This window comes from Polypterus senegalus, chromosome 8 (genome assembly GCF_016835505.1).
Source record: "Polypterus senegalus isolate Bchr_013 chromosome 8, ASM1683550v1, whole genome shotgun sequence".
NCBI classification, from domain to species: domain Eukaryota; kingdom Metazoa; phylum Chordata; class Cladistia; order Polypteriformes; family Polypteridae; genus Polypterus; species Polypterus senegalus.
Window position 1 is genome coordinate 168,156,192 of NC_053161.1, and position 14,908 is coordinate 168,171,099.

General features: G+C 39.5%; 1 protein-coding gene across 1 annotated transcript in view; it reads left to right on the forward strand.

Annotated features, from left to right (window-relative positions):
- Positions 1-9,392, forward strand: part of LOC120534478 (zinc finger protein 184-like) — a 38,146-nt gene extending 28,754 nt beyond the window's left edge. Inside the window, exons 4-5 of the mRNA XM_039762071.1 lie at positions 239-699; positions 8,390-9,392. Of these exons, the coding sequence (XP_039618005.1) occupies positions 239-699; positions 8,390-8,958 (1,030 nt within the window). The 3' untranslated portion in view covers positions 8,959-9,392. The remainder of the gene's footprint in view (positions 1-238; positions 700-8,389) is intronic.
- Positions 9,393-14,908: the final 5,516 nt, after the last annotated feature.

Sequence of the window (14,908 nt, forward strand, 5' to 3'; positions counted from 1 at the left end):
GTTATTTTTGAAATGTTTCCTTTTCTTTTTCATAACTTCTTTAACACACTACTTCTCCGCTGCGAAGCGCGGGTATTTTGCTAGTTTGAAATAAAGAGTAATGAGTTACTATCAGCATGCTATGAACTGTGAAACGTTACATAAACCTTAACAGAAAGAGTGTTGTAAAATGGCATTCAAGAGTCTTTAGATCTAAGTGATGCAGTTTTAATGAAGTGAATTACTGCTCTTTCTACAGAGAAAACGAAAAGGCTGCTGTACACTATAACATCCCAATGGATGTGAAACAGGAGACTTGTAATGTGGATACAAATATCATGGAGTTAACTGTAAATATTAAGGAGGAGGACTGTGAGTGGGAGTCCATCTACACTAAACAAGAAAGTCTGAGCATTAAGGAGGAGGACAGTGAACTACAGCCAGTGAGCATTAAAGAAGAAGTTGAAGAGAAGTCTGTTAGTATTGAGAATCATAACCATACAAATCTGAAGAGTATTGAGGAAGGCGTTCTTCATGATGGGTGTCAAGATGGAGTGGTGACCAGGTTAGACTCTTCTCAAAGCAGACACTGTTCATCTCCAGAGCCTTCTGTCACTGTGAAGTCTGAATCATTACTATCTGACACAAAGAGGACTGAGGAGACTACACCTGTTAGAACTCGGAGAAATCAGCCACCACCTACAATGAAGTCTGGGAAAAGTAAGTGTAAAATAAAAATGTGTAAGTTTTAGGGTTGGGGTTTATGGGTCCTGTGGTGGGCTAGCGCCCTGCCCGGGGTATGTTTCCTGCCTTGCACCTTATGTTGGCTGGGATTGGCTTCAGCAGACCCCTGTGACCCTGTGTTAGGATAGAGCGTGTTGGATAATGGATGGATGGTTTATGGGTCTGAATGGTTGGGTCTTGCGGTTTTTTTGAGAAATACTGTGTTGTACTGTGTGTTTACATGTAGTTTGAGATTTCCCTTATGTTAATGTAAGGTTTATCAATTTGCTCTTCCTCCATTGTAGTGATTTCATGCAAAAGTCCTAAACATGTCCTTAGTAAAGAGTAATATACAAATGTATAGCTGCAAAGAAAAGGTTGTGAACCCTTTGGAATTCCCAGGATATCTGAATGAATTACTCTAACCAATGTGGTCTGATATTTAGCTATGGTGCAGTTACAGGCAACACAGTGTAGTAAGTAATTATCTTGAATGAAGACACTCTGGAGAGCACACAAAGTGTTGGGGAATAGCCCTGTATAATGTCTGTTGGACGTTTGAAATAAACAGAAAAGTGTGACCAAATTCAGAAGCATTTGACAATTTATAACGGATAAAGCCGGGTTTATATAGACAAGCTGGAGAGATGAACTGACATGGCTGAAGATGACAGCATACAGGGAGCGGAAGCGATATCATTGAGGGGTGGAGAATGAAGATGGGTTCTGGGAGATGATAGTGATGTCATCAAGGGAAACCGGAAGTGACGATGTTGAAGGAATTCTGGGATGCCTGGTGGCCATTTTGTAGGACCAGAAGAATGTTTTATTTTTCTTCTTGTGGTCTGTAGAAATATAGAGTGAGAAGTTAGTGCTCATTATCAATCCCTTGTCTCGTGGAGTTCCACTCACCTTAGAGCTTGTTGGCCGTCTCCTAAGCGCATGTGTGTCACAACAGTCATCCTAAACTAATGACACACAAACAACTGGACGACTTCTTGTCATCTCTAAACACATCATTAGACATTTACAGTCCTCTCCGTGCCCCTTCTCTCTTTACCTACTGGTTGACCCTTCTTTAGCAGTAAAGGTTTCCAGCAATCTTTTTGTGTAGCTACAGATACATTCCTTTTTTCCAAAGCTTTTCAGTTCCTTTTATCTCCGAGAGCTCTATTCTGATCAGTTCTCTTTAGGTCAGGCCACAGCATCTCATGTCTCTTATTGGCCATTCCAGAACATTAATTTCCTTATGTTTAAGACTTTCTCTTTTTGATTTCTTCCTGTGTTTTGTCTTATTGTCATCACTCAACTTCTGTTAAGCTTCTACTATCCTGATAAATATTGGTCCGATTTCTTGATAATATTTTGAATTCAGTGTTCCTTTGATCATGTTAAGCTTCCCAGTGGCTGAAGAAGCAAAACCGGCCCAAACCATGATGCTCCATTCCCCTTCAGGTTTTAATATCAATGTGCAGTTCTCTCTTACCTCCAAACATAGTGTCACATCTTTTGACAAAAGAGTTCAAGTTTTTTCGCACTCGTCTATAGAACATTGTATGGAACATCAACCATGTACGGTGATGCATTTGTTAGATCACACTGATTTCCTTGGTGTTTTCCTTCACATGGACCCATGCACAGAGACTTTGTCAAGTTCCGAATATTTCTGCTGGCCCATTGCTTTTCCTCTCTGGGCTCCTTTTCAGATAGATAGATAGATGGATACTTTATTAATACCAAGGGGAAATTCATAATTCACAAGTAGATGTCGCCACTACTTTCACACTGTGATCTTTGCAGGATGCCCACTCCAGTACTGAATTTCCACCATTTTTCTAGTCAGTTTTGCTCCCTATGGATTAATGGGCACCCGGGCCTTCCAAAATGCTTTTGTTGCCTTTTTCAGCTTTAAACAGCTCTTCAGTTCTTCTGAGGTCCTTGTGACATTCTTTAAGAACTATCGGTAGGGAAATTGAAGCATTGGATTACAAATTGAAGCACTGGTTTAGAGTAACATCATAGACCTGCTGACCTCATTCTTGCATTAAAAAGTGAAAAAAGGCCATGTGTATGTGTTACTTCTGTGTGAGAGTGAATTAAATATTACTTTTGTTGCTATAAACTTTGTTTTTTTTTGGTTACCTTTTATACCTTTTCTCTATGTACAAGGGTGTTTTGCTTTTTTTTTTTGTCATCTACACAATAGCTAGTTGAATGTTTAGAAAAGGTACTTGTATTTAAACCTTTGTGTTTGTGGGTTAGAGGGCAGAGAAAGCTTTTGCTGGCAAGTCAGTAATTAACTGGTGGGGTAGCAGCAAACAGTCAACAGTAACTGGGATTCCTTACTAGGAAGAAGTTAAACATTTTACATATGATACAGGATGGGGTTAAAGAAATCAATAAGACCTCTGCAGTGGGTAAATAAGGAGATAAAAAAGGGAAAAAACAGTAGAATAAGTCATAGAAGACTAAGTACCGCAATGCTAACAGTAGGGCATTTAGAGCAAGAGGGCAACCATTAAGAAAGATGTCTGGGAAGCTAAAAGGCAGTTACAGGGAAATATTGCCGGTAAGGAGAAAGATGGACCTTTTTTAGGTATTTTAGCAGTAAAAGAACAGCCAAGGAGGTGAAGCAGATTAGGAACAATAAAGGTGAATTGCGATACATAGACAGACAGTGAAAAATCAAATGCTATAAACTTGTCTTTTTCTAAAGTTTTCACATGCGAGGAAGTGGATAACCTCCCAGTGGTAATAGGGACTTATAAAGGTATTTTGAAATTGTAGAGTGAGAAGTGCTGCTGAGAGAGGCTGAATTTAAACAAATCACTTTGACCAGATAATATTTATTCTTAAATACTTTAGGGGGTTAGTGAGTACATATACAGTCATATGAAAAGTTTGGGAACCCCTCTTAATTCTTTAGATTTTCGTTTATCATTGGCTGAGTTTTTAAAGTAGAAACTTCCTTTTAATATACGACATGCCTTATGGAAGCAGTAGTATTTCAGCAGTGACATTAAGTTTATTGGATTAACAGAAAATATGAAATATGCATCATAACAGAATTAGACAGGTGCATAAATTTGGGCACCACAACAGAGATATGACATCAATACTTAGTTGAGCCTCCTTTTGAAAATATAACAGCCTCTAGACGTCTCCCATAGCCTTTGCTGAGTGTCTGGATTCTGGATGGAGGTATTTTTGACCATTCTTCATACAAAATCTCTCCAGTTCAGTTCAATTTGATGGCTGCCGAGCATGGACAGCCTGCTTCAAATCATCCTATAGATTTTTGATGATGATCAAGTCAGTGGACTGTGATGGCCACTCCAGAACATTGTACTGCATGAATGCCTTTGTAGATTTCGAACTGTGTTTTGGGTCATTGTCTTGTTGGAATATCCAATCCCTGCGTAAGTTCAATTTTGTGACTGATGCTTGAACATTATGCTGAAGAATTTGTTGATATTGGGTTGAATTCATTCGACCCTCAACTTTAACAAGAACCTCAGTCCCTGAACTAGCCACACAGCCCCACAGCATGATGGGACCTCCACCAAATTTGACAGTAGGTAGCAGATGTTTTTCTTGGAATGTGATTTTCTTCTTCCACCATGCAAAGTGCTTTTTCTTATGACCAAATAACTCAATTTTTGTCTCATCAGTCTAAAGCACTTTGTTCCAAAATGAATCTGGCTTGTCTAAATGAGCATTTACGTACAACAAGCGACTCTGTTTGTGGCGTGAGTGCAGAAAGGGCTTCTTTCTCATCACCCTGCCATACAGATGTTCTTTGTGCAAACTGTGCTGAATTGTAGAACGATGTACAGATACACCATCTGCAGCCAGATGTTCTTGCAGGTCTTTGGAGGTGATCTGTGGGTTGTCTGTAACCATTCTCACAATCCTGCTTGCCCATATGCCGCTCCTGTATTTTTCTTGGTCTGCCAGACCTGCTGGGTTTAACAGCAACTGTGCCTGTGGCCTTCCATTTCCTGATTCCATTCCTTACAGTTGAAACTGACAGTTTAAACCTCTGAGATAGCTTTGTGTAGCCTTCCCCTAAACCATGAGACTGAACAATCTTTGTGTTCTGATCTTTGGAGAGTTGCTTTGAGGATCTCATGCTGTCTGTCAATCTTCAGAGAAGAGTCAAAGGGAAGCACAACTTGCAATTGACCACCTTAAATACCTTTATATCTCATGATTGGACACACCTGTCTATGAAGTTCAAGGCTTAATGAGCTAATCCAACCAAATTGGTGTTGCCAGTAATCAGCATTGAGCAGTGACAGGCATTCAAATCAGCACAATTACAAGGGGACCCACATTTGTTCACAGCCAGTTTTTCACATTTCATTTAATTTCATATAACTAAATACTGCTTCACTAAAATCTTTGTTCGGAAAACACCCAAGTACTCAGATGTTCCTAGGAAATAAAAGCCATACCACTGTTATCTTTTTTGTTGAAAGGAGAGTCAATTATTATGCAGGCTGAGAGGGGTTCCCAAAATTTTTCATATGAGTGTATAAACATTTGACACATAATTTTAGAAGTCATCACACACTTTGGAAATTTCTATTGACTGGAAAATGGAATATATTATCCTGTTATTTAAAAATGTATTTGGGATGATCCAAGCAACTATTGGCCAGTAAGCTTAAAATGCATCACAGATAAATTAATGGAAGGGAATTATTAAAGAAAACATTGGCCAAGACATGGACAGAACAGTTTTACTGAACAGACCTCCCTCGTCTGAACCCACGCTGATGTGTTTTACTAACTTGCTGGGATTCTATGAGGATGTAAGCAAAGGATTTAATCAAAGTGGATCTTATGATATTATTTATTTTGACTTTCATAAAGTGTGTGATAAGGTAAATTTGAGAGGTTGGGAATCAAACTAAAAGAAATTGAAGTTCAGGGTGATGTTTGTAGATGGGTGCAGAATTGGCTCAGACACAGGAAGCAGAGGGTGATGGTGTGAGGAACCTCATCAAAATCTGGCGATTTTAAGAGTTGTGTCCCATAGGGGTCAGTGCTAGGGCCTTTGCTATTGTTATTATATATAAATATTGAGATAGAAATATGAATAACAAGCTGGTTAAGTTTTTAGATGATACTAAGATAGGTGGATTGGCAGATAATCTAGAATCTGCTGAATCATTACGGAGAGACTTAGACTGCTTACAGACTTGGGCAGATTAGTGGAAGATGAAATTTAATGTAAGTGTAAAGTATTAAACGTAGGAAGTAAAAGTGTATGGTTTGAATACATGATGGGAGGTCTGAAAATTAAAAGTACATTTGATGAGAAGGATTTATGAGTCTTAAAGTTATCAACATCCCAACAGTGTTCAGAAACCATTAAGAAGGTAACAGAATGTCAGGTTATATAGCGCCTTTGTGTGGAGTACAAGTCACAGGAGGCTCTGCTCAAGCTTTATAACACACTAGTGAGGCCTCATCTGGGGTACTGTGTGCAGTTTTGGTCTCCAGGCTACAAAAAAGAGAAAGCAGTGCTAGAAAGAGTCCAGAGAAGAGCGACTAGGATGATTTTAAGGATGAGAGAGATGACTTATCACATAAGATTATGAGGAGTTTAAGAGGAGTCATGACTGATGTGTTTAAAATAATGAAAGGAATTGGAGCAGTGGAGTCCGGCTGCTACTTTAAAAAGAGTTCAACAAGAACATGAGGACATGGCTGGAAACTTGTAAAGGGGAAATTTCACATAAACATTCGAGAGTTTCTCTTCACACAGAAAACCGCTGACACTTAGAATAAATTACCAGGCAGTGTGGTGGAAAAAAAGGGCTTTAGGGACTTTCAGAACTTGAATTGATGTTGTTTTAGAGAAATTAGGTGGATCAGACTGTTAAGATTTGTTGGGCTGAATGGCCTCTTCTCATCAATTTTTTGTAATATTTCCAGTTCTGTTTTATCAAAGGAAAATAATTTTGTAAGGCTGTCACCTTCTTTATCTTTCCAATTGGTATCACAGCTGTTTTGTGATTCCTCAGGTGTGTTTCAATGCCATAGTCATGCGGGCATAAGATGCCTCAGCTTGCTTCTACCTACAAACTACCTTTGGACTCTGTAGTTGCCATTGTTCAATATGAGGAGAAGAGCTGAGACAATGAAAGTTAAAGAGGCCATTATGAGGCTGAAAATCAATACTAATAAAAAAAGAAACAATAAAACCATTTGAGACATTGGTAAAACCTTAGGATGACCAAAATCAAAAAGAATACATGGGTGAGCTCAGTAATCGCAAAGCGACTGTGAGGGCAAAGAAGACCTCCACTTTTGATGACAGAAGAAGTTGCTTCAGATTGCATTTTGATCACAGTTCGCATCCCCAATGGTAAGGATTTTGTATGCATCTCTGTACCACCACACACAAATGGCATGACGTGGCTCAGGGTGACTGCGTGATTCCTCACCAGTTAGTCAATTCACTCTGAAAAGTAGCCATCAAATACCTGAGAGTGCAGCTGGATGATAAATTGGACTGGACTGCCAATACTGATGCTCTGTGCAAGAGAGAACAGAGCCGACTATACTTCCTTATAAGGCTGGTGTCTGCAATAAGATGCTGCAGATGTTCTATCAGACGGTTGTGGTGAGTGCCCTCTTCTACACGGTGGTGTGCTGGGGAGGTAGCATAAAGAAGAGGGACGCCTCACACCTGGACAAACTGGTGAGGAAGGCAGGCTCTATTGTAAGCACCGAGCTGGACAAGTTTGACATCCGTGGCAGAGCGACGGGCGCTGAGCAGGCTCCTGTCAATCATGGAGAATCCACTGCATCCACTGAACAGGATCATCTCCAGACAGAGGAGCAGCTTCAGACAGACTGCTGTCACCATCCTGCTCCACTGACAGACTGAGGAGACCCCACACTATGCGACTCTTTAATTCCACCCGGGGGGTAAACGTTAACATTATACAAAGTTATTGTCTGTTATACCTGCATTTTTATCACTCTTTAATATTGTTTTGATCAGTATGCTGCTGCTGGAGTATGTGAATTTCCCCTTGGGATTTATCTATCTATCTATCTATCTGAACCTGGATGACATGATGTATGCGTCATGTTCTCTGTAATGAAGGTTCCAGTTCGGCACACAGTTCAAAGAGGATCAATGCAGGAAGTCAAAAATCAGCTTATACTTATCATCTTGAGCCAAAAAATCATTGTAATCCCTGAAAACTCCTTGTGTATACCGACAAACATCAGAATGTGGAATGAAATGAGATTTTCTTTTCAGTTCATTGTGTTGCCACCTGTAGTTGCTAAAACTCCAACACCAAAAATGTCGGCATAGAACTTATGAATGTTGAAACCTTTTCATAACTTTAAGCCAATTTTCACTCCAAGTTCTGGTTTTTGTAAATCCTGACGTTTGTATAAGAAATGGCTTACACACATGGCTTCCAAGGATAAGGAAGTTTTATACATGTGGCCCTAGTGAGTAGTTGTAATGGAGAATGTAACATTAATAAATGAATTGTCTTTCCATGTACAACTAAAGTTTTATAATTGTTTATGCTGATCAAAGGTTGCTTCTAATTTCAGCCAACATGTATTTAATGATTGTTAATGTTAATAATAAGGCAGTGGATTGAAAATAAGGGCTTTTTTTTTTGTTTTTCTTTTAAACTTTATACAGGAAACAATGATCACAACAGTTTGGAATGTGGCAAAGAATTCTCTGGCAGGAGTGCCTTTCAGAAATACGCTAAGGTTTACGCCAGAGAGAAGCCATATATCTGTAATGAATGTGGTAAACAGTTTTCACAAAAGAGCCATCTTCAGACCCACAAAAGAACTCACACTGGAGAGAAGCCGTATACCTGTAGTGAATGTGGTAAAGAGTTTTCAGAAATGGGCAATCTTCAGCGTCACAGAAGAATTCACACGAGAGAGAAACCGTATTGCTGTAATGAATGTGGCAAACAGTTTTCAGTACTGGGAAATCTTCAGAAACACACTAGAATTCACACCAGAGAGAAGCCATATTGCTGTCATGAATGTGGTAAACTCTTTTCACAAATAGGTAGTCTTCAGGCACACACTAGAATTCACACAGGAGAGAAGCTGTATATCTGTAATGAATGTGGTAAACAGTTTTCACAAATGGGCAGTCTTCAGATCCACACAAGAGTTCACAACAGAATAAAAACAGTAGCAGTTCAAAACTCAGTCCAGAAAAACGAGCACATTTCAGGACTCAAGTGAGGTTCACTCCTGTCCTGAAAAGTAAGCAAACTAAAATATTGTTGACAAATGAATTCCTGACAGAAGCCATATTGCTGTTTGGAATGTGGCAAACAATTCTGTCAGGGGAGTCCTCTTCAGAGATTTCCCACAGGAGAGAAGTACAACTGAACTATCACGACTAAAGAGTGAAGTTCTAACAAGTAACTGACTGGAATCCATCCTATTCCATGTTGCATTGGAAACAAGTGAACATGGAGGAGAAACAGAAGTTGATATCCTTTTTCTCTTTCCAGAAACTAAAAAAAGAACAGGGCGACATCCACACAGCCCCTACGGCGTCTACCATGCGTCTAGCCCTTTTTTCATAACATACATATATTACACATAGAACTATTTACAATATAAACATTTCATCAGAGAGAAATAAAAAAATAATTCTTTACAATGTAAACAGCCTAACACAATAAAAAATATTTTCAACTTGATAATCTTATGTATTTTATTTTTATAAAAAAAAAAATAAAATAACATACCTTTAAAAAAAGAGCCAAGCATCATACTGACAGCTTCATGCCAATGCTTATTAAATAATGAATCAATTACTAATAATTACAAACACAGACTATTAATACAAAATAAAAAAAACAAAATGTAAAATTAAAATCTAAAATATACACATCACCATGTTTTACACCATGTTGTATTATGATAAAATGCTGTGACAGCACACTAAAAGAAGAGGTGCTATTTTTTTTTTTTATTTTGTTTTATTTCTTGTTTGTTTTTGTTAATAAAGCATACAAAAACTTAATATAAGAACTCAGTCTTCACATTACTTATTTAACACTTTAGCATTAGCAAATAATATACATGTCCAATAAATAGAATAAAATTAGAAAGGGCTTGGGAAGAGCTGAAAATATGACTTACACCTGCAGCATCCACCTGAGGGTGCCTGCCGTCTGTGGGCTGTCACATGAATTTGCATCCATACTATAGGGTGGTCCAGATCTAATTATGCAATTTTCATTACGCTATAACTTAAGTTTATTACATAGAAAATCACCCGAAAAATCACGGATGGTCGAGAAGTGTACGAACTGAAGACATGAAGAATTGTCTTCGTGCCGAACTGGAATTGTCCCCGCATAAAACAAAGTCATCCAGACGATCTGGACCACCCGGTAAAAAATGCTAAATATACACAAACAATTCTTTTTGGAAAAATTCATAACTAAAAGCTACAAAAAATTAAATATATAAATAAATGAACAAAAATTCACTTTGCTATACATACACACAAAAAAAATTTGCAGGAATTAATTTCGAGATGCCATAATGCAGTACTGGGTGTGGACGACGAGTCTCACAAACCAGAATCTTCTGGGCCACAAAAGAATTCAGACTGGGTGCCACCTCCAGAAGTGGGCTTAGTTGGAGAAGATCTACACTTGGGGCATCAACCCCTTTGTCTTGGCGTACCACCCCAAAGAATTTAAATGTTCTGAAGTACCTCCATTTTACTTTGGTGTTAAATTGTTAATTACTGAATTGTTATCATGTAAAAGTAAAGTTGGAATTTCTTTTCCCAACTCTCTTTCAGAGAGCTTTTATAAGGTACTAGCAGTGGTAAACTGTCAGAGTCATATTTTAGAATGAATTTCAAAAGGATTTGATATGTTAGGACTGATAGGCACTGACAGTGTGTCACCACGAGGAAAAGCAATTATGTCTCAGATGTTGTAAGCCACCTTGGCATAATAATAATTAATAATTCCAAGAAAGTTTAGCCAGATAACGCCCTCGACCAGAAAGGGTTCCTGTTCCCGAGAGACTTTGTATTCTGCTATCTTGATTTACTTACAGTGGGCTTGTTTGTTGTTGTAAATTGTTTGTTGCTCTGAATAAATTACTAAACACTGAAATTCACCAGTCTGTCATCTCCATGACTCCTGCACTCGGCTTTCTGTTTTTTAAACTCTGCTCATTAGCACATTTTCCAGAGGTCCCCGAAACTCCTCTGTTACATGGTCCTTCGAGCCGGAAGCTAAACAGACCATCCCGAGAGCAGAATGGACAAGGCAGTGTGAAAGGAAGAACATAGCCTGATCTCTAGTGAACCGAGAGCATTGATACAGAAGACACCGAAAAATAGGGCAATCTAGGTCAGATCATTTTATTAAATTACTAGCAAAATACCCGCGCTTCGCAGCGGAGAAGTAGTGTGTTAAAGAAGTTATGAAAAAGAAAAGGAAACATTTTAAAAATAACGTAACATGATTGTCAATGTTATTTTTTTTTCACTGTTATGAATGTTGCTGTCATATATAAATATATATATATATATATATATATATATATATATATATATATATATATATATATATATATATATATATATATATATATATATATAATAAAATACCAGCTTACATGCGCAAAGTACTGCATTAAAATTTTTATTAAGAAGAAAATTAAACCTTTTTAAACTGAGGGAAAATAGGCCAATAATTATTTGTTAAGGATCTCTTTGTATACCATGTTGTCAGTTCGGCTCTCCAATTGTAATATGACCAAGCTCTGCGCTGAGCTTACCCTTGAGCATGCAACTTACAGTTGGCCATGTGAACAGTAATCTTTTCTCAAATCTCACAGCTTGGATTGCTGCTTTCATAATCGGTTTGAGTTTCATGGTTTGTTTCAATTACGACAGAATTTGTAGGACTTGTTGTGTTGAAGTGACATTCAGCATCTGTCAAGCGTTGTAAGCGCACAACCAGTTTCATCGATAAAATCACATCCAGCTTTTGAGAGTTTAAACATTCATAAACATCAAAGTGTCCACTACTGAAATCGTCACCTGTGAATCTAAAATGTTTAAGAGGCATTGGCGGTTGTCGAAAGTTGTAAAATGTTTGCCTATTTCGGTACACTTGAAAGCGACAACCGAACAATTCAGCGGCAGCCATCAACTGACATGCAGATGCATAGGTGAAGGGCTTAAGCATTTCACTCTTCTAGTGCTCCTGTGTAGTATAATTATCTCCTGTAATGTCATCAGTCCACACCTTGAACCTGTCCCACTCATTCAATACATAAAACACAATGTTCCTCCGGATATCAAGACTGAGCCTGATATGGCCGTGCAATATGTAACAAAGAGAATGGAAAAGGTAGGTGCCATCTCCGGGCATGGAAACCACTCGGTAAGTGACAGTTCTTTGATCGATAGTGATTACCTCGATAGACATGTTAATGGGGGTTGGAATGATAAAGGAAATGGGTACCTGAACAATGTAAAGTAAGTGTAAAATACCTACACAATAACTATAATCGTAATGAATGAACAATAAAACAGTGGAGAAGCCATGGATTAAACAAAAAGGCTGTAGTTATCAGTAGGGAGACGTGAATCTTGTGGCGAAGCAAGGAAGGGAATGTAGAGACCGGAGCGACAGACGGTCTTATATAGGCAGGCAGCCAACAACGTGGGAGGTGTTGGGATGGGGGACCCAACGCCACCTCACACGGTGACCGAACTGCAGGCTATGGACGTATATATGTACGTAAGTAGGATTCAGTTAGCGTTGGGAACCCGTGTACCAAATTTCTTGAAGATGGGCCCATAAGTAACAAAGACTGTTGAAAAGTTCAATATGGCGGCTGACAGTGGCATCATACCACCGAAATAAGAACGTACATTGGTTTCGGTTATTGCAGGGAAGCTGCCTACCAAATTTCGAGAAGATGGGGCAATAAATAAGAAAGTTTGACATGGTGGACGTTGTTGACCGTTATGACCATTACGTGTAGAATTTCGAAATGAAACCTGCTAAACTTTTGTAAGTTAGCTGTAAGGAATGAGCCTGCCAAATTTCAGCCTTCTACCTACACGTGAAGTTGGAGAATCAGTGACGTTTTGAAAATTCAATATGGTGGCCGACAGTGGCGTCATACTACCAAAATAAGTACGTACATCAGTTTTGGTTAGCGCAGGGAAGCCATCTACCAAATTTCGTGAAGATGGGGTCAGCCTTCTACCTACACGGGAAGTCGGAAAATTGGTGATGTTGGAAAGTTCAATATGGCGGCCGACAGTGGCGTCATACCATTGAAATAAGTACATACATCGGTTTCGGTTAGCGCAGGGAAGCTGCCTACCAAATTTCGTGAAGATGGGGCCATAAATAAGAAAGTTCAACATGGCGGACGTTGTCGACCATTATCGACCGTTATGACCGTTACGTGTAGAATTTCGAAATGAAACCTGCTTAACTTTTGTAAGTAAGTTGTAAGGAATAAGCCTGCCAAATTTCAGCTTTCTACCTACATGGGAAGTTGGAGAATTAGTGATGAGTCAGTGAGTCAGTCAGTCAGTCAGTGAATCAGTCAGTGAGGGCTTTGCCTTTTATTAGTATAGCTTTGCATGTATATGCGAAGCCAGCCACAGGGGATGCACAGACCAGTGTGTTTCTTCACGCCAGTCCCAAGGCCGGATAAATGGGGAGGGTTACATCAGGAAGGGTATCTGGTACAGAATTTTGCCAGATCAACATGCGGACACCAATACAAATTTCTATACCAGATCAGTCGAGGCCCGGGTTAACAACGACCACCACCAGTACTGTTAGCCAATAGGTTGATGGTGGAAATTGGGCTACTGTTGGCTGAAGAAGCAGAAGAAGAGGGGGGAGACGTCTGGATGCAGCAGGAGAGGAGGAATGTAAAGAGAGTGGAACTGAGGGCAGGAACTTTGTCTCCTTACCAGTCATACTGTCAACATTCAGTGTTAGCCGATATGATGATATAAGACTAAATGGAAGGGGAGTAAGGCCAGGTGGATTGGAGGTGGATTCAAATTGTTCTATCATGGTGTGGATGGGAGGAGAAATGGGGTAGGAGTTATTCTGAAGGAACAGCATGTCAAGAGTGTTTTGGAGGTGAAAAGAGTGCCAGGAAGAGTAATAATTATGAAGCTGGAAATTGGAGGTGTGATGATGACTGTTGTTAGTGCATATACACCACAAGTTGCGTGTGCGATGGATGAGGAGGATTTCTGGAGTGAGTTGGATGAAGTGATGAACAGTGTACCCAAGGTACAGAAAATAGTGATTGGAGTGGATTTCAATGGACATGTTGGTGAAGGGAACAGAGGAGATGAGGAGGTGATGGATTGATATGTTGTCAGGGAGAGGAATGAAGAAATTCAGATGATAGTGGATTTTGCAAAAAGGATGGACAAGGCTGTGTTGAATACGTATTTTAAGAAGAGGGAGGAACATAGGGTGACGTACAAGAGTGGTGGAAGATGCACAAAGGTAGATTACATCCTATGCAGAAGAGTCAATCTGAAGGAAATTAAAGACTGCAAAGTGGTGGCAGGGGAAAGTGTAGTTGAGCAGTATAGGATGGTGCTCTGTAGGATGATGTTGCAGATCAAGAAGAGGAAGAGAGTGAGGGCAGAGCCAAGGATCAAATGGTGAAAGTTGAAAAAGGAAGACTGCAAGGTTGAGTTTAGGGAGGAGGGAAGACTGGGTGGTAGTGAAAAGTTATCAGACAGCTGGATAACTACAGCAGATGTAGTAAGGGTGACAGCAAGAAGGGTGCTTGGCGTTACATGTGGACAGAGGATGGAGGAAAAGGAAATCTGATGGTGGAATAGGGAGGTACAGGAGTGTAAATAGAGGAAGAGGATGGTGAAGAAGAAGTGGGATAGTCAGAGAGATGCAGAAAGTGGATAAGACTACAAGGAAATAAGGTGCAAGGTGAAGAGAGAGGTGACGAAGGCTAAAGGAAAGGTGCATGATGAGTTGTATGAGAGGTTGGACACTAAGGAGGGAGAAAAGGACCGGTGGGCTAGACAGAGGGACCAAGTTGGGAAAGATGTGCAGCAGGTTAGGGTGATAAAGATTAAAGATGGAAACATATACTCACAAGCGAGGAGAGTGTGTTTAGCAGATGGAAAGAG